This window comes from Bos indicus x Bos taurus, chromosome 8, assembly GCF_003369695.1.
Source record: "Bos indicus x Bos taurus breed Angus x Brahman F1 hybrid chromosome 8, Bos_hybrid_MaternalHap_v2.0, whole genome shotgun sequence".
Classification (NCBI taxonomy): domain Eukaryota; kingdom Metazoa; phylum Chordata; class Mammalia; order Artiodactyla; family Bovidae; genus Bos; species Bos indicus x Bos taurus.
Window position 1 is genome coordinate 100,044,132 of NC_040083.1, and position 21,472 is coordinate 100,065,603.

Sequence of the window (21,472 nt, forward strand, 5' to 3'; positions counted from 1 at the left end):
TACAAAGGGATGGCTTCCTGACAGGTGTGGCCATTTCTTAAGGCTTTAGCATAGGATTCAAGGTTCAGGATGGAGATTGTAGAGGGTTAAAGAAGCAGGGGCTAGATCTTATCCTAAAGGGATTGTCTGCCTGATTTTCTCACTCTCCTTTGGAGGTCAATAAGGGGAAAGTTAAAATGTCAGGCTTTCCACCTTTTGCCATGAGGTATTTAGGAGAAGGGGTAGAGATTATACATAGACCTTTTTAACTACACAGGAATATATTTAAGAGGTTCTTATGATTAACTTTTTCAGGAACAGGCTTTTTAGCACTTGAAACTATGTGACTGAGAATGTCTTGGCTTTCCCACATAAACAATCGCTTGTCAGAGTTTAGAGATCTAGAGTCTAATCCTTTTCTTTCAGAATTTTGGAAATATTTGCCCATCTTCTAAAATTTAGAGTGGCTAGTAATGGGCTCAAGGCGAGTCTGATTCCCCCTCCTTCATAGGTAATGTTATTAAACATTTCTAACTGTGAAACAGGCACAATTTTCTAATTTTTCCAAGGCTTTCAGTAAGATCATTTCCAGACATGGATCTGTTTGCAATAATTTGTTTTCTGGCGCTCAGTAAGTGGTTTTAAGTTCAGTATCAAAGATTTCAGTCACGTGTATTTTCAAGATTTCAGTTTGCAGATACATTCTTTGATCTTCTACGAGTCCTTCTTCTCTGCTCCATTTTCCCTCTGGATTCCTAGTCTGCGAAAGTCTATTTCCTCTGACATGTCTCATGTCATTTGATTCTTTCACCTTTTCTCTAGTCTTTCAAATGTTGCTCTACTCTTAGAAGGATTTCTGGGGTCGATTTTCTAACTTATTAATTCGGCTTTTAACTGCGATCTCAGGCTTATCCCAGTTCTTGGACTCCTAATCTTACTTTACCAATGCAGTTGTAACTGCCTTTGAATCTCAGTGATTCCATTACTCCCCACCTTTACCTTCAAGTCTCCTTTGTTCGATCTGTTCTTTTTGTAAATATAGGTAAGAGTCTGAATTAGGACCTGGATTTAAGCAAATTTGTAGACGAGTTCAGTATTGGTAGCTGATAAATACAAAGATGAATGTCTCCTGGGGTTCACAAGTGACCCTGAAGTTGTGAGTAGGTTGGCTTCCCTTATGGGTGTGGGAGCTGAGAGAAGCCAAGAAGACAGAACTTCTCACTCTACTGCAGTGAGCAAGGTGATACTCGGTCTTGGAGTAGTCAAAGCCTCAGCAAAACTATTATGGCATGCTGTCTATTCAAAGTCAAGGCTGGGGATGTATATGTTGGCTAACTACTCTTGGCACAGGATACTGGCATGGTTCCCCAAATCCTGCCATCAAAATAGACATCAAAGCCCCATGCTGACCATCCTCTAACTCTCCCTGGACCCTGTCTTGGCTGCCTGAAATCTGAGGTTTAAGGTAACCTGTCCATTTCCTTCCCAGGCAGGCCTTTCCTTTGCTTGTTCATAAAAGAAACACAGAAGGCACAGTTTATGACGATGCGGTCAATTGAACTTATTAGTAGTTCTGACTAAACTTCCTATAATTTCTTCTCTTTCTGTGGTCCGTGGTCCATGAAATCAAAAGCAACAAAGAATTTACTGGTCCATTAGAGTTTAAATCAAGGACATCGAGCAAGACAATCAATAAACATGTGAACTGGCTGTCTGCATACCTCTGCAGGAGCTTTCGGAACTGGACCACAAACCACTGGGGAGACACAGGAAGATGCTGCTTCCCACGAGGTCAAACCCAGGGTGACATCGGACCCCACAGGCTGCATTGAAGTGGTTGTTGCAAGTGTTTCGGATAAAGTAACCGTTTTCAGGAGGCTTCAGGGCAGGGCAGTGGACAACTAACATTGACAGAAATAAAATTAAAAAGCAAAGCTAGCCTTTGTCTATAAAGCATCCTCCCCCCACATTTCCTGTTTAAGAGGACATTTTATACACAGAGCTAAACTACCTCCAGCATTCCCATTTATTGCATATGAATTTGCAAGTGCATACTGGGAAGAACACTTACATCTCATGCTTAGTACGTATTTGTTTCTAATTAAAGACAGACTAAATATTTAAGCCTGAAAATTTTTTTTATCCATGCGAATATGAAATTTTCTAGTTCTTAACCTTCATGTGTCATTAGCTATTTTCCTTCTCAATTAAAGCAGCATAAAATAAGGAATGAGTAAGGCCAGCAAAACATGTCTGTCACAATCCCAGGACCCACAGCTTCTTGTACAAATTATTGGCTAAGTAAATATTTTTAATTTTTGGTATGAATAATTTCAAGGCACACTACTTATAAAAATATTTTCTTTAAATTGATTTAACCATCACCAGGGTCCAAAATAGCTCATTTATTATTCAAATTTGCTGTTAAATTTGAGACTTCTCAAGACTTCCCTGGTGGTCCAGTGGTTTGAGAATTCCTTGTTCCCACCACCGGGGGCACAGGTTTGATCCCTGGTCGGGGAGTTAAGATCCCTCATGAGGCATCCCATGGCCCCACCAAAAATATTTATCTGAAAAAAAAACTATGACTCCTCTCTTAACATTCATTTTAAATCTTTTCTAAGTCTGTTTTCATAGTTGATACTTCTGGAGTCTCAGACCTCCTTTCTCTGGAAGAAGATATGGCTATGTTCAGTGATAAGAAATGCTAGATAATAAAAACAAAGAATTTTCCCCAAAAAAGATTAGAGGATCATGCCCAGTGAACTGCATGAAAACACTGGCCTTACTTCCCTAAAAGAGATCAGCTTTTATATTTCCTATCTGCCAGCAGTGGGATCCTTACCTTTGCAGGTCTGGCCAGAGGCCTGGTACCCCTCCTTGCAGACACAGTCTTCAGGGGATGTACTTCCAGGTGGAGAGGTGTGATTTTCATCAGGACACGGAAGGCAAGTGCTGATTCCTCCCGGTGAACCTTCTGGTTTGTATGTCCCGGATGGGCAAGCTGTGGGTAAGCCAGGGAAGTCCATTTTATGTGATATGTCAATGGATAGTGAACAACATTCTGGAAACTGATTGGGGGAAAAAGAATCCCAAACAATAGCTTTCCATAGAAATAATCGTACAATTCAAGCAAGGAGAGAAACCAAGATTTTTTTTTTTCTTTTTTAGAGTGATGTAGTTTGTAATCTGCAGGTTATGAAGTAGCCTCTTGCTGCTGCTGCCGCTAAGTCGCGTCAGTCGTGTCCGACTCTATGTGACCCCACAGACGGCAGCCCACCAGGCTCCTCCGTCCCTGGGATTCTCCAGGCAAGAACACTGGAGTGGGTGAAGAAGCCTCTTAATGTCCCACAATTAGTTCTAATCACAACACGCTGCAGCATGATATGGCTGGGCTGATTTGTGGGAAAACTTAAACAGTGTACTTGAGGGGACTGAAAGGAATCAATGATGCTCAGTGCTTCAAACAATCTTCTAAAGATTCTAACACACCCCCCACCCCAACCTCTGCAGCTGCATCTCGAGAACTGCGCTGCTAACACTCAGTCCCAATGGAACAGAATGACTGTAGATGTGCAAAAATTACTGTGCCCTTTGTTTTGATTCAAAGTACTTGACAAAGGCTGAGGAGAAAGTAAAGGGCTTGAGGGAAATGATCCTACTGATGAGAAATAGGCCCTTTGAAGGAAAGAGAATCACAGACTCTGCTTTTCCCAGGCTCAGGGGAAAAACAAAAAAAAGATGAAAGCAGGATCTAACTGACCTTGCTTCATGTCTTCCCTTTGCACCAACAATGTGGCTTTGAACCTGTATTGACTCTCTCTAGAGTTACACCTCTGTAAAATAACTGAAAATTAAGAATTCAATAATAGAAGAAATTGTGGAAATAGAATTTGAAGTGCCTAGTGAAGCAAAATAAATGTAGCATTGTCAAGTAAGCATTAGACCATTTTTAAAAAGTAACAACCAAGGAATGTACACTTATGTGTGATGCTATTTGATATACATGATCTCATTTAATACTCACAGTACTAATTAGTATTAATAATTACTAATATTTTTATGAATAAGTACATTATTTTTATTAGTACTGTGTCCATTTTAAAGAGAAAATGGGGGCTTAGAGTAACCTGATGATCAGGCTAAAGTTACTCAGTTAAAAGGTTATAGAGCTATGAGGAGTTGTTGTTTTTTTTTTTTTTTTTTTTTTTAGTACTTAACACAGACTGGTTCCAAATAGGAAACAGAGTATGTCAAGGCTGTATATTGTCACCCTACTTATTTAACTTATATGCAGAGTACATCATGAGAAATGCTGGGCTGGAAGAAGCACAAGCTGGAATCAAGATTGCCGGGAGAAATATCAATAACCTCAGATATGCAAATGACACCATCCTTATGGCAGAAAGTGAAGAGGAACTAAAAAGCTTCCTGATGAAAGTGAAAGAGGAGAGTGAAAAAGTTGGCTTAAAGCTCAGTATTCAGAAAACGAAGATCATGTTATCCGGTCCCATCACTTCATGGGAAATAGATGGGGAAACAGTGGAAACAGTGTCAGACTTTATTTTTTTGGGCTCCAAAATCCCTGCAGATGGTGACTGCAGCCATGAAATTAAAAGACGCTTACCCCTTGAAAGAAAAGTTATGACCAACCTAGAGAGCATATTGAAAAGCAGAGACATTACTTTGCCAACAAAGGTCTGTCTAGTCAGAGCTATGGTTTTTCCTGTGGTCATGTATGGATGTGAGAGTTGGACTGTGCAGAAAGCTGAGCACCGAAGAATTGATGCTTTTGAACTGTGATGTTGGAGAAGACTCTTGAGAGCCCCTTGGACTGCAAGGAGATCCAACCAGTCCATTCTAAAGGAGATTGGTCCTGGGTGTTCTTTGGAAAGAATGATGCTAAAGCTGAAACTCCAGTACTTTGGCTACCTCACACGAAGAGTTGACTCATTGGAAAAGACCCTGATGCTGGGAGAGATTGGGGGCAGAAAGAGAAGGGGACGACAGAGGATGAGATGGCTGGATGGCATCACCGACTCAATGGACGTGAGTTTGAGTGAACTCCAGGAGTTGTTGATGGACAGGGAGGCCTGGCGTGCTGCGATTCATGGGGTTGCAAAGAGTCGGACACAACTGAGCAACTGAACTGAACTGAACATTGGCTTATTATATTTTTATATTGAAAATTCAACATTACATTAATCTTGGTTGTAATTAGCAAGCAAATATTTTTTAATTAAATACATTTAAACTTTTTATCTTCCTGTTATCATTTGTTTAAGGCCTGTTTCTAGGTAGATAAGCTCTGGCTTATTTTTTTAAAGATTTTTTTTTAAGGTTTACAACAAAATTGAGATGAAAATCTGTGCTAGCAAATATTTAAACAGCAAATATTTAAACAGCATTCACTATGTCCCAGGGACTGTTCCACATATTTTGTAAATTATCTTTTTAATCTCTTTAAGAAGTATCATAGAAATGACACTATGAAGTATCATTTATCTCATATTACAGATGAGAAGGCAATGGCAACCCACTCCAGTACTCTTGCCTGGAAAATCCCATGGACGGAGGAGCACAGAGTTGGACACGACTGAAGTGACTTAGTGACAGATGAGAAAATTAAAGCACTAAGAAGTTAAATAACTAGCCAAAATTATATAGTAAGTGACAAAACTGAGATCTGAACTAGGAGAATTTGGATCCAGAAGCCACGTTCTTTATCACTACATGTTCTATGTCTCACACCCAGGTCTCCTAGACGTAAAAGTCCTTGTTTCAACAACTATAATGCTAAAACCAGAAACAATCAGCATTGAGATAGAAGATTCATAATGTTAGTTTTAGAAAAAGTACTCATGTTTCTAACGTTCTTGATTATATTTAAAAATGAAAGAGAACATTTTCCCATGTACATAGTAGAAAATTCCAGAACTTGATAAATCTGTAGCTATTTAAGAATGAAAGAAACATTTTATAAATGTTTTTATAAATTTATAACTATTTTATAAATAGTTATAATGATGTGTGACTTATGAAAAGCACTTCAGCAGGAAAAAGGGGAACATGACTTCAAAGCATCATAACATTAAATATTGAATTATTCATATTTCTGAATATTCATTTCTATAAAAAGTTCAGTAAATATTTGCACAGATCTTCACAAAGAAGCAAGACAACACTGTCTCCTTTAAACAGAAGTCAGCAGCTGTAGGAAAAAATGATTAAGAGAAATACAAAGATGGAAAAGAAAACATAAACTGTAACAGCAAAATAAATTGTCATTGGAGGCAGCAAAAAGTAGCCATAAAATTCCAAATCAACAGAATTGAGTAGATCTTGGATAAGTTGTAATATTAATGTAAGAAAATACTCTTTACTTGAAATTTTAGTGCCATAAAAACTCATCAAGTTCCAAGCAGAATTAATAAAGAGTATTTCACACCTAGAATAAAGGAAAAGTATTACAAGCAGCTAAGAAAGAAACAAAAAGCAAACGGACATTTCACTTCTCCTGTGCAAAAACAAACGTAAGGAAAAAGAATGACAAATATAGCTATGTGCAAAAAATATTTTGAACCCCAAATTCTGTATTTGGACAAACTATTGGCAAATATGAGGAAAGAGAAAGACATGTGAGAATGTGCATGGCTTCTGGAAATCAGTATGTATTTCACTGATTGAAAAGAAGTCAAAATAAAGAATTCATACTTGAGAAAAATGGTATTGAAAAAATCGCTTGAAATTAAGAAAGTAGTGGAACATGTAGTATATTGCTAAAATAATCGCAAAAATGAAAACAAGTGTCAAATAAAGCCCCTTCTTAAAAATATATATAATCCAATGGAAAAAGAATAATCTTTACATATTACAAAGATAAAAGATTTAAAATCTGAGAGAAACGGGGAGATAGTTGGGAAGAGGAAAAGGTGAAGTTCTCATTTCATATACACCAATATGATAAAAGTGAAAGAAAAACAGGTTTAAATTTGGACACAAAGAATACACAAAACTATGAATAGAAAAAGTGCACAACCGTCAAATCAGTGGGGGAGGAAAAAACCACAAATAACAAAGATATGAAAATGGACAAGAAAATAGCAGAGAGAACGAATAACAAAACATTGTAAACTAAGGTAATGGAAGCAAAACCAAACATATTGTTTACCATCAATAAGAGGAATGGGTTAATTTAACCCTGTTGAAAAGATATAAACTTAAAACAAGCCAGAAAAATAGGTTAAAAATAATTGGATGTACCAAGACAAGTTAAATATTTCCAAAAAATCTGCAGGAAGCAAACAAGTTACTACCTTAAGGAGAAATAAAAGTTTAACACATAAAGGGCTTTTTTATCATACGAAAAATAGGATAACTTCAACAGAAAAGTTAACAAAGAACAATAAAGCTGGAGATTAAAGAAATGACAATGACCAATAATTGTTGCATACATAGTCTAACCTCACTTATAATGAAGAAATGCAAACGGATGACTACTTTTTAATTTGAAAAAAATTGAGAGGATATAATACCCATTCCCATTGTTGGCAGGCATGTCGGCAAACAGGCTTTCTCCCACTTTGTAGGGAAACCTGAGGGTACACACTAAAACCCTCAAATGGAGCCCTTCTTTTGATATAGCAATTCATTTCTAAGAATTTGTCCAAGTGAAAGTCAACATTTCTTAGCTACACATATAAGTACGTATAATTGTTAATTATACACATAAGTATGTATAGTTATTGTTTGTCATTACACAGCACTGGAGATAACACGAATGTCAAGACACGAAGGGTCTGTTAAATTCTCACGACACATCCATCCAGTGGCATATTAGCCATAAAAATAAAATGTTGACAAGGAACGTCAATAAAATTGTGTAGTCAAGTGTAAATAAAAGCATGTCTCAAACACCATATGTATTGTATGATCTTTTGGCTAATAAACGTATACAAATCTATAAGGTTATGTACACACGATGTGTTTCTCTGGTGGTAAAGAATATGCCTGCAATGCAGGAGACCCAGGTTTGATCCCTGGATCAGGAAGATCCCCTGGAGTAGGAAATACAACCCACTCCAGTATTCTTGCCTGGAGAATCCCATGGACGGAGGAGCCTGGCGGTCCGTGGGGTCACAAAGAGTCGGACACAGCTGAGCAACCAACACACATGGTATATATTCATGACAGAATTACGAGGCTTCCAAGGTTGTTTATTTTTGCTGATCTACATTTTCTTGTTTTGTTACACTGAATAGGTACTGTGCCAAAACATTCAAAGTAAATGAAAATTATGTGTAAGAGAAAGTCATTGTCTCAAACATATATGTTTCATTTCACAGTTACTACTTCTCTGACCTCAGAGATCACTTTGATTCCTCCTCCTCCTTCCATCTCTTTCAATATTGACATGAAAAACATGTTGTTTGGATTTTACTCCTTAAAAACCCTCCAAGTTTCACCTATCTCTCCATCTGCATTTCTCTTATCTTAGATCTCAACTCATCACCTCTCTTTCAGATTTTCACAAAATCATTTCACTGGTCCCTCAGTCTTCACCTCTACTCTTTAACCCATCTTAGATGTTGCTGCCTGAACATCTTTCTGAAATAAAATTTGAGCAAATCACTTTCTACCAAAAACTGCACCAACAGGATGAAGTCTTCTCTCCTTAAAGTGAAAGGAAAGTGAAGTCGCCCAGTCGTGTCCGACTCTTTGCGACCCCATGGACTGTGTAGCCTACCAAGCTCCTCTGTCCATGGGATTTTCCAGGCAATAGTGCTGGATGGATTGCCATTTCCTTCTCCAGCGGATCTTCCCGATCCAGGGATGGAACCCAGGTCTCCCGCATTGTAGACAGACGCTTTACCATCTGAGCCACCAGGGAAGTCCATCTTCTCTCTTTACTTAGATCTTTAAAGACATCTTTGATCCACCTGTAACCTTCCTGTGAGTCTACTACAATGAATGCGTGAATTCCATATCCTGATCAGAGGCTGCTTCAGAATTGAGCAGAGACTAGTTGTTTGTTTGTTTATTTATTTTAAAGTCTTTATTGGACTTGTTACAATACTGTTTTTGTCTGATGTTTCATTTTTTTGGCCATGAGGCAAGTGAGCTCCCAGACCAGGGATTGAACCCACACCCCCTGCGTTGGAAGGCCAAGTCCTAATCACTGGACCACCAGGGAAGTCTCAAGCAGAGACTAGTTTGCACCACACCTCCCCCACCTCAGTTTACTGGACTTGGCAGTTGGACCAATTTACTTAATTTTTCTGAGATTTAGTTTCTTCGTGTGCAATTCCCTTATAAATTTGTTGCTAGGGTTAATTGAAATAATGTAAGTAAAGAAACATGCCAGACATGTAGTTGGCATTCAGTAAATGTGATAATAATGCCCCCAACTTTTAATCTTCTTAACCATGAAAGCGCTAATTATACTTCTTTTATAGGCTTGTTGTGCCCAGTAAATGCTCCGGTGCTTGGTAAATATTATCTCCCTCTCTTCCCTCTCCTATCTTCCACTTAGCTTCTGCCTTGGCATATGCTGTCCTTTCTCTGAGTGAACCTCCTGCACCCTCAATGACTCGTTCTTCAAAGCATCCCCAACTTTTTGAGATGGGTTTTGTCAGCTTCATTTCTGTGCCCCGGAAAATGTTACTCTCACCTCTCCTGGCACCTATCACACTGTATGTAACATACACACTTGTCTCTGTCCCTCCATGGGGAACACACTCTTGTAAGTTTAGGGAGTCTTCTGGTCATCTGACTCAGCCTTTGCTCATCCCATTGCCCGAGCCAGCAGTCACTCAGCAAAGGAGGACAGAAGGTGGAGGACGGGTTAGTGTGAAGGAAGGACCAAAGTCAGAGGGACTAACCAGGGCAATGTGAAAGGACATTAGACTCTGAGTCAAGACAACTGAGTTGCTATCTTGGCTGCTCCACTAACAAGCTATGGGGTCACTGCCAAGGGTTTTTTGTTTTTTTTTCTTTTCCTACAAAATACAGAAGTTACATTTAACGATGGCTGTGACCTTTCTGATGCTATTACTGAATGATTCTATAAATAGACTAATACTAAAAAGCAAGTTAAAGAAACTTGTCACATAAGCCGTCAGATTTTATCTACAGATTTTATAATTTATTTGAAAATGGTATTACACAAAAAGGACTTAATCTTACACTGTTACTCCCCAAAACCTTTTAAGTAATAAAGAGTTTACAACATTGGAGAACAGTGTTTTGGATAAAAATATCCAAAAGTACATTTGGAAGTGTATTGTGAAATTCATAATGATAATCGAAAACAGACTTAAGGAGAACTATTTAAAGGCATTGCACAATTCTAGTGGGAGAGGTGTAATCAATTTGATTTCCAAGGGAGAAAATTCCTCATCTAAAACCAAGCAAAAGTTGAAAAGATGAAATTAACTGTGGTTTGAAAAAGTCCTACAAGTGATAGTAAAGACCAGGATACAGTTTTTTCTTTATTGTATGAAATGACTCCCTTCCTGGAAATGTACCAAGCATTTTTTTAAATTGTTCTTTTTGTTGTCAAAATAAAATTTCTCCTTTCAGAAACATCTTAGCAGTTATCAGCTACAATTACTGGAAGGGTGTTTCTTGAAGATATCACATGCTAAGATTAGATTTTCCTTCTGCCAACACAATTTTTTGACTGAAGTAAATGAAAATATCAACCAGTTTGCAATTCATAAAATCTAAAGAAGTCTCCATTCTTTAATTATCAATTCTTTCGATGACTACTTCAGTTAATAATATTTATTATACAGTAACTTACACTTTATAAAATTCCTTCTCATTAATAACCTAAGATTAATTTTAAAACTCTCCATAAATATTAAGAGCCTCTGTTCTTTGCACAATTCACCTTTAAAGCTTAATGAATTTCTTTAAAGAATATAGTTTCAGGGCAGTTGCATCAGCTCCCTTCAAACTGTGAAGTACACAACTCCAAGAGCATCCATTCATGAAGATGAAAATATACCCGGGAATTGTGGAAATCAAAAGTTTTCATTTTGGCTATATCTAGGTAGGGGGCCCCTGGAAGAAAGTTCTTTATTATTACAATATTATGCTTCTTCTCAACTTTATGGATTCATTCTGAATAAGCAATAATTCCTATAAATAGTGTGCTAGGGTTCTGAACACAGGGACCCACTGCACGAGAAAAGAACCAGCTTCCCCAGGCTAAGTCAATCCTTGTCACAAGTACTAGACAAGGACCTAGGCATACATACGAGGGACTTTCTTATTAAACAGTCAAGATCCTTTCCATTTTCATCAAGGATTAGACGAGAAGACTATTGACTGCCCTGGATTCTGCACATCTGAATCTGTGTATAATGAATTAGCATCCTGCCAGCCTCTCTGTGATTGGTTAACTCATTTGGCTGGAACACAGGTTATTTGGACAAAATTATGGGCAACTGCGTGGTGCCATAGCAGCAAATGGCACCCTAGCTGCAGGATGCCATGCTGCAAATGTAAACACCTGCTCTGACTAGAAAGGAGATTAGTGATGGATTAGGACAAGTCTATACAAAAACAAAAAAGCAAAACGTTCAAAGGCTGTGTGCAAAAGAAGACAGTGAAATAAGAGTCACGTTACAAATATATGTGTGCACACATACATACACATATAGACATAATATATACATATCACATATAAACACATATATCACACACAAATATAACCTGGATGAGTACATAACACTTATGCAAAGTATTTTTAGTTGAAAACTCTGTATTCTTAATTGTTTTAAGGTATGAACTGTCTGGGTGAGAAATGTGACATCATTTTGAGTTTTATAACAAAAACTCTGTGTGTAATCACTTTGATGAAAGGTCTCTGGAGATCTTAGAATTATCTTTAATTTTATTTGTTCATCCTAAAATAGTTAATAACTCAGACTTGTATAAAGAAGAAAATAAAATTTACCATAAGCTATACTACTCTGGTTTAAAGTGAAAGTGAAGTCGCTCAGTCGTGTCCGACTCTTTGCGACCCCATGGACTATAACCTATCAGGCTCCTGTATCCATGGGATTTTCCAGGCAAGAGTGCTGGAGTGGATTTCCATTTCCTTCTCCAGGGGATCTTCCCGACCCAGGAATCGAACCTGGGTCTCCCGCATTGCAGCAGATGCTTTACCGTCTGAGCCACCAGGGAAGCTGAACTCTGGTTTCACTATGCTTTAAATGTTTAATATTTAGTTGGATTCCAAGTGTTTTACAATTTACAAGTGTTTTTACAATTAAAAACAACTTTCCTACCCACCTTGTTTCTTTACATTTTTCATCCACTATATTTTTTTCTTAGAAAAATAATACTAACTTTTCATTAGCCTGTTGCTGTTTAGGCACTAAGTCATGTCCAACTCTTTGCGACCCCAAGGACCATAGCCCTCTAGGCTCCTCTGTCCATGGGATTTTCTAGGCAAGAATACTGGAGTAGGTTTCCTTCTCCAGGGGATCCTCCTGATCCAGGGACTGAACCCAAGTCTCCTGCATTGCAGGTGGATTCTTGACCATTGAGCCACCTGTGATATCGGTCCTGAGAAACAAGTCAACTGGTCTAGTGTTCAACATAATGCTACCAAAAAACCTGAAAGCCTTAGCATTTATGTCTCAGACTACAACAAAGGGATAATTCTCTTTAAGCTAAATTTCATGATTATCTAGAAAATCACTGATCTTCAGACAGTAAATTCATACTATACTACTAAGTATTTCATTAGCCTACTGTGCATGGGGTCGCAAAGCATCACACACGACTGAGCAACTAAGCCCAGCAGCAGTACTGTCAAATTACTGCATATTCCCATCAACAAGAATAAAAATACATATTTTATTGTAGTCTCATTACCACTGGGTATTAACAGTTTTTTAAATTACCAATTAATCATTATTTAAATGTGAAGTCCCAGACTTCCCTGGTGGTCCAGCGATTAAGAATCCACCTGCCAATGCAGGGCACCCAGATTTGGTCCAAGAAGGGCAGCTAAGGGCACCATGCCGCAGGGCAACTAAACCCATGTGCCACAACTACTGAAGCCCGTGTGCCCTAGAGCCTGTGCTCTGCAACAAGAGAAGACACTGCACTGAAAAGCCTGTGCACCACAGCTAGAGAAAGCCCACAAACAGCAACAGAGACCCAGCACAGTCAAAAATAAACAAATACATACAATTTTTTAAAGTTTAAAAAAAATGTGAAGTCCCAAGAATTTTAATGCAACAGACTTTCAACTTAAATTTAGGGCAAATCTCTCTCTGAGATTCAGACATGTGTAGGCCCAACAGAAGTCTGTTTGCTTACAAAAGTTGAGAACCTTCTGGGTGAAAACTTTATCTGTGGTAAGGGTAATATTTAAAATGTTACCAAGATGGCGTGATCGTTGATCAACAAGAGCATACATAAGCTGTAGCATTAAGCAGAGTTCTGGCACGCCCACTAATCTGCTGGGCTTCCCAAGTGGCACTAGTCCTAAAGAACCTGCCTGCCAATTCAGGAGACATAAGAGACGCATGTTTGATCCCCAGCTTGGGAAGATCCCCTGGAGGAGGGGATGGCAACCCACTCCAGTATCCTTGCCTGGAGAATCCCATGGACAGAGGAGTCTGGTGGGCTACAGTCCACAAGGTCGCAAAGAATTGGACACGACTGAAGAGACTTAGAGTGCGCGCACACACACACTAATCTGTAGATGAGACCTCTCTAGGTGCTGGATTGTGGGACAGATCAATGAGCCTAGAGAAAGGGGTCAGATCAGTAAAAGGGCATTTAGGGACTTGGGGGCAACACTATTTTTACCAACGAGCATGTATGTACTTCAACATTTTGACAACTTTTATAACTGTACTCATGCACATGTTATGAATTAGCTTGTCCTAAGGAACAAGATAAATGATACACAGTTGGACCTAGTAACACTTGTCTTAGTAGTCAGAAAGGAAGAAGATTCTGAGTATAGTTTGGTGTTGTCAGACTTATTTCCCTTTGGGTCAAATAAAGAGTGATGAGGATGAGTAAAGTCACAGGCCATAGTCGCCTTTCATGTTTTCCTTCCTCATCTCCTCTACCTCCTCGATTCAGTAGGACTTTGGGGGTTTGGAAGTACAGATAAATATCAGTTGCTATGCCCACTGCTGCTGTGATAATTTTGGACCTTATTATTTTATGACTTGATTTAGCTGCAACCTCTATAAACACATTTCTTGTTCTACAATATACAGAGTCAGTGATTTCTGTCACAGATACCAAATTAATATTCTTATAACATGCCTCTCAAAATGCCATATTCCTGCTCAAAAATCTTCAAGAGCCATCGTTGCCAGTTGACGAAAGGCCATCTCTATAGCCTGGAGTTCAAGTCCCAGTACAATTTAGTGCCTCCTTACTGTTCTTGACCTAAATCCCACTTGTTCTATTGATTTAACCTACTTTCCCATCCATACAAGCTAACTTCAATCCCCATCACAAATACTTTTCACTGTCCACAAAAGTATCCCCTTTCTAACTGTGCTAATCCTATTTTTCAAACCCAGTTCATCTTCACAACTAAAAGTAAATATTTTTTGAACAGCCATAGCATTTTACATATCACATATGTGTATTTTGTACTTCACATTTTATTTTTATTCCATCTCAACTGCTTAGAACTGGATTAAATGTAACTCTTGGTTCATGGCACACATTCTGACTTCTTTGTAATAATTACAGCCCTACTTTATATGAAGTTCCTTTAAGGGAAGTACTATGCAATAATCAAACCTTCTGAAATACCTAAAAGATATTCAATAAATAGTTAAATGAGTCAATGGACAGATTTAAAAGATTTCCTTCTGTAGTTTCCACAAAACCTGATTCAGAATGACCCGTTCTGCCTGGCATTCTTTCTGATGATCTGCGTGGTCTAATCTACTGCACCTTGAAATACTCCAATCATTTAGTCACTGTTTCCCTTTCAGATTCCCATATTCAAATGTTTGGATTATTTTCTGAATTTTAATCTGCGTGTAAAGAAAATTGCAAGTATTTTACTTTGGCAACTACAATGCTTTCAACATGTTAAATTTCACCATGACACCACCTTTCTCCCTTTCCATTCCTTAAAGGAGGGTGTGGTGCAAAAGCCACAAGGGAGAATCCCTGGATGAGAATTCTGCTAATTACTACTGGCTATGACACTGTCTGACCTTCTCTGTGTTATGTAACCAATTGGAGAACTGTTTTTTTCTACCACGACACATGGGTGATCAAGTTTACAGCCAAGTAATTGTAAAACTAAAATGTTATGAGCCTCTCTAGGGGTGAAAAGGATATGACAGGTGATGGGATTCCTAGGATAGAAGAGTGAGATAGAGCTTTGCCTGAAGTCTTCAACAGATGATTATAAAGGGCCAAAGTACCATGTTATATAATAAAACATGAGGGAGATGTTATCCAGACTTGAAGCAGGAGTGGGTGGTCAGGTAAGCTTTGTTGGTCAAAAAGATTTCAGAAGTGAGACCAGAACCATGAATAAAAGTGAGGGGATATAGAAACAGGGTGATGGCATTTCAGACAGAGGGATCAACATGTGCAGACTCAAAGGCAAGGGAGGACAAGCTTGAAAACATTCAGAGTTCTCTCTAGCTGGAAGAAAGAGGGGGTGAGGTTAGAAAGGTCAGTGCAAGAACCACTGGGCTGAATAGGTCACTTTCAAAAGCTAGGAATTTATTCTTAAAACAATGAGGAAAATGACAATAAGTTAGGACGTTTGAAAAGATCACCTTGGATGTCTTTTGGAGAATGATTTTGAAAGGCAATAACATTCATCCTCAAACATGGAAAGACTTACTCACCCCCACATATGCCTATACATAAGGATGATTTAAGAACTTAATTATAGTTAACTTTTTTTTTTTTTGCTTAACTGCTTTACTGTTTTTCTCCATGACTCCCATTTTCCTTTTGGCTATTTTTGGTTTTCTAGAAATAGAAGTTATCACTGGGCATATACTATGAGGAAAACTGACATCACCCATTCTAAAGACATAACATGTAAAGAACAATATCACTGGATTGATATAGCCATCATGGAAAAAAGTGTCAACAGAAAAGAAAGAAATGATGCACATGAAAAGCAGAGGCATCTGTTTCTGGGAGAATGGAGTAGATGTATTTTTCCTTAGTCCTTCTGCTAAAGTACAGCTAAAACCTGTAGATGTTATACATAAAATAAACACGAAATGACACTGATAAGGCAGACCCCCCAAGGACCTCAAGATTCAAAGAACAACATGCTGGTAAGTTCCCTGGGCTTTCTTTTCCCTCACATATCCCCGACTTAGAGCTGAAGAAGCTGGAAACCTCAAAACACCAACAGGGGTGGATATAAAAGCCCCCAAACAACAAAACACACTTCTATCAGCCAAAGGATGAAGAAAGGGGCAGGCTAGCAAAATAGATCACTTTTGGACAATAATCAATCAACCCTATTCTAGCCAAACACTGCAGAAAAACCTGTGGCCCAAGCCGAACCTTACCAGGCAGAAGCCAAGTAGACAGCCTAATTTCCATTTCTGCAAAGATCTAGAAAGGCACCCACATGTCTGCCAGGGTTGGTATGAGAGAAGGCCAAGCAGAGAGATGGGTCTTTCATATCAATGGAGACCAAAGGGGTGAGGATGGTGTCTCACTTCCATACTCACCCAGAAGTAACAAAGATTCCTCCCCTGCTCCACTGGAGTGGGTCTCAAGAGTAGGCTCAGTGTATATGAGAACTTGCACTACACCCAAGCAGTGAAGAGGTTCCCTCCTTGCAGTGTCAATGGAGGCCACATGGAGAGCAATCAGCAGGCATCCAGACCCCTTCCATCCCAGGGGAACCAGTGTAGGCTAGCAAAGAGCATGGACTTCCATCCACATCCAGCATAATGAGGATCCCCTCACACACATATGTGTCAGTGTCAGTCAACAGGGCAAATGAGGAACCTGGGTTTCTATATTCACCTGGAGGTGCTCCTCCCTCTTCCCCTGCTGGAGGGATGTTTATAAACACTCACGAAATGACAAAATCAAAGACTCAAGAGAACAGACTCGTGGTTTCAAGAGGTTAAAGTAGGGCAATCAGGGGTAGGAGGGAAGTGTTTGTGGTTCTAAAAGGACATGTTATGGATTCTCATGGTGGTGACGCTGTTCTATAGCTTGACTCTATTAATGTCAATATCCTGGTTGTGATATTAAACTATAGCTTTGCAAGATGATACCATTGGGAAAAATTAGGAAAATGGTAATAGGTGATTTCTCTGTATTAGTTCTTAAAGCTGCACATGACAATAATATCTCAAACGTGTAATAAAAATTTAAAAATTGAAAGGCAGAGAAGCAAAAATTTCAGGGTGCATCCAGAAATACCCAAGACACAGAAAGTTTACCTCGGGGCCTGCAGTATCTGAGTCACTAAAGAGGTATGACTGATTGCAGGCCAGGGATATTGCTTTATATATGGAACAGAATATGACGAAGAGTATGCATGCCTATTGGAATGACTGGAGAGAGGTATTCCTCCTATAGAAAGTTACTATTTGACCTCTTATGCATCTATCAGTTTCTATAAAATTTTACAGTTGCCCATGAGGGTCATACATTTCTCTTTGAAATTATTCTTAGGAAACACATTTTTTTTTCTTATTACTATAAATTCGATTTCATGACATTTTTAAAATTTAATGTTTCACTGATATGAGGTCTTTATCTTGCTACCTTACAAGTCTATTCTATTGATTCTAGTGGTTTTCCATGGATTTCTTCGGATTTTCTAGGTTAACAATAACATCATATGCAAATAGTAAAACAGCTCTTTTTTGTTTTAAATATTGATGGTGAAAAGGAGTAACCATGCCTTATTAACCTTTATGGTTATGCCTTTACATATTTCACATTTCACATATAATGTGTATTTGATTACTTTTTTCTCATAACTTATTCTATAGTTCATGATTTATTTTCCTACAACTGCTTCCATATTTTGACAAAATCTATAAATGTCAAGGTTTTATGAAAAATTTCCTAAACATGAACATATGCTTCCTTGGTGGCTCAGTTGGTAAAGAATCTGCCTGCAATGCAGGAGACCTGAGTATGATCCTTGGATTGGGAAGATCCCCTAGAGAAGGAAATGGCAACCCACTCCAGTATCCTTGCCTAGGAAATCCCATGGACACAGAAGCCTGGAGGGCTACAGTCCACAGGGTCACAAAAAGTCATGTACAACTTAGGGATTCAACCACCACCAACATATGTTACATATAGCAAAAATGGTTTGCTTTGTATTTGTTAACTACTGCTTAAATGGTAAAACTCCACAATATCCTGGAATGTTCTCTTGACTGTGCTATGAATTAAGACACTCCCCAAACTATGAATCATCAATACATGCAAATAGCTTTACACATACAAACAGACATACATATACACAATACCATGGTTTTAGAACTAAATTTGTAAAATAATCTCAGTGTAACTAGATAACATGAAAGGCATAAATGTGTGATTAGCCACTTCCTACTGTTGCACTTGAGCTTCCAGATGGCTGACTTTGATTCTTAGCCAGTGCTTCTAAGGGTCAGTAGACTTGTTCACCTTCATTTCTCTAAAAAAGGAATGGAAAATTCCCAGGAAATTGGGAACCAAGCAGAGTTTCCATATGCTGTGTTCTAGTATCTAAACATGCAATTTACTTTATTTACTCATTCATTCATTTACTCAAAATTTATTAATGCTGACTCCAAGTTCACAGCCATGTAGCAGAGGCGATAAAGTGGGGGACAGAGAGAGAGAGACATAGATATAATCCTCCCCTAAAGGGATTCAGAGAATATCAAAGGAAAAAAACATACCAAAAATGGTGATACTGTGTGGTAAGTGTTAACAGAAAAAAGATATTTATGAGAAGCAAAAAAGTCTAGATCAAAGTGTGCCAGGACAACAAGAAATGAAAGGGAAAGTTTCATAAGAAACGTGAGTTTGTTATGAATCCTGATGGACTGGTAAAACTGAACAGATAGACAAGATGTGGACTATTCTAAGCAAAGGAGGATAAATTTGGCACCATGAAAGGGCTTTAAGCCTAGGAAGGCTGGAGCATAAGATACTGTAATGTTCATACCCAAGAGATTATTTAAGCCTGGTAGAATCACATGGCTTTCATCTTTTTTATCAAACTTTCAAAAGAGATAAAATGTTTTCTCAGTCTTTCATGAAACCATTAATTCACTTTGTCAATACAGAGCAGGTGTCGCAACCTCAGTAGAGGATGACATTTGGAACTTGTCACAGCTGTTTGGTGTACTGTAGGCTATTTAGCAGCGTCCCTGGCTGCTAGTCAGTAGGCAACAGTAGTTCTTCCAACTGTGACAATCAACGATGTCTTCAGACAAAGCCAACTGTCCCCAAAGAGCAAAACCTCTCTCTGTTCAGAACCACCACTGGTAAAGCATCATGATTTAAATTAATCAAGGACTTACTATATGCCAAGCACTGTAATATGCTTTTTACGCATACTATCTCATTGAATTTTTGTAACAATCCTACTTTATTAATCCCACTTCATAGACTAAGAAACTAAGGTTCACAGAGGTCAAAAAACTTGCCCAGAAAAACTCAGTGAGGAAGTGACAGAACTAGGATTCATCACTAGCATTCATGCCACTAACTGCAATCTGTAACAATTTATTTATAGATTTATGGATTTACAAGGTTGTATAAGGGTTTCTCAAGTGGCACTAATGGTAAAGAACCTGCCTGCCAATGCAGAAGACATAAGAGACACAGGTTCAATCCTGCATCAGGAAGATCCCCTGGAGGAGGGCATGGCAACCCACTCCAGTATTCTTGCCTGGAGAATCTCATGGACAGAGCAGCCCGGCAGGCTACAGTCCAGAGGATCTCAAAGAGTCGGACATGACTGAAGTGACCTAGCACACACGACATAAGGACTCAATCACGTATCTCAGTATTGCCAGCATACAGCAAGCTCACTGCGTCCATTATTTCTCTGAGCCTGACTTTTGTCTAGCTTCTGTTTAGTCACTCAGTCATGTCTGACTCTTTGTGACCCCATGGACTGCAGCACGCCAGGCCTCCCTGTCCATTACCAATTCCCAGAGTTCACTCAAACTCATGTCCATCGAGTCGGTGATGCCATCCAACCATCTCATCCTCTGTCATCCACTTCTCCTCCCACCTTCAATCTTTCCCAGCATCAGGGTCTTTTCCAATGAGTCAGTTCTTCACATCAGGTGGCCAAAGTATTGCAGTTTCAGCTTCAGCATCAGTCCTTTTGTCTAGATTGGTCCATCATTTTCAAACTGCTAACTGTGGCTACCATCCAAACATGGCTCATCATCTCATATTTAGTGAGCACCAACTCCATGCAGAGCCCAGGGAACCAAACACAGGAGATGCTAAGCTACAACTGAGAAGCAACGGTTTATGTTAAATGTAGCCTGGAAGGAGCAGCAAAATATTTCTGAATCATTTCTTTGACAGATAAGGACAGTGCAATGAGTGCTATGGAATGACTGTTGGCAATAAAATGGAGCAGAGAGCGCTGGATTCTGGGCTCCCAGAGAGTTGGGTCTGCACGCTAACATCTTCAGAAATGAATCACATTAGGAAAATTTAACATTCTTTCGCATCGTCTCCTGTTCTGCAAACGAGGAACATAAGCAGGCGAAGACTGTGCAAGAGTCTTCGCCTGTGGGTATGGCATGTGGGTATGGCATGAATTCTCTTAGCCAATTTCCAGGACTTCAGCATCCCTATGTACTCTTACCTAAACTGATGTGCCAGAGAAAGCATCTATTGCACCTTGTCACAATTGCCCTTCGTTCCCTTTTCAAAAGCAACATGTACTTTTCACCTCTTCTAAATCTTTTTTATATTGCCCCAAGGCAATAAATCCCCACCACAATTCAACATCTTGTATCTGGAGACCCTTCAGATTAAGGCACAATAAGCAGGTCCTCTAGGAAACATTTTTTTACTTCGTCTTTTTTTTAAAAAGCATTTATTTATTTGGCTGCACTGCGTTTTAGTTGCCACGTGGGGATCTTCGATCTTCCTGGAAGCATCTGGAATCTTCAGTTGCAGCATGTAACCTCTTAGTTGAGGCATGTGGGATCTAGTTCCCTGACCAGTGATCAAACCCGGACCCTCTGCATTGGGAGCGTGGAGTCATAGCCATTGGATCACAACACAAGTCCTAAAGAAACTTTTCTAGTCTTTCACATATTTCAGTTAAGTATCTTTCAGTAACATTTCCTGACACCGGAAATGGGGCATTTTGGTCCATTCCTGGGATTTTCGAATTCATGTATGTTGCAGGGCGGGGAAGTGGAGTAAAAGCGCTGTTCATTCGTCATTTTTCCTTTTCAAACCCCTGCTACTGTCAAAGCGTATGTCACTTTTTAAGAAAAATCCC

The 21,472-nt window shown here is 38.9% G+C and overlaps 1 protein-coding gene across 1 annotated transcript in view; it reads right to left on the minus strand.

Moving 5' to 3' along the window:
• SVEP1 (sushi, von Willebrand factor type A, EGF and pentraxin domain containing 1) overlaps positions 1-21,472 on the minus strand; it is a 211,963-nt gene that overhangs the window by 135,660 nt on the left and 54,831 nt on the right. Inside the window, exons 4-5 of the mRNA XM_027550488.1 lie at positions 2,825-2,983; positions 1,701-1,880 (exon numbers count right to left, since the gene is read on the minus strand). Of these exons, the coding sequence (XP_027406289.1) occupies positions 1,701-1,880; positions 2,825-2,983 (339 nt within the window). The remainder of the gene's footprint in view (positions 1-1,700; positions 1,881-2,824; positions 2,984-21,472) is intronic.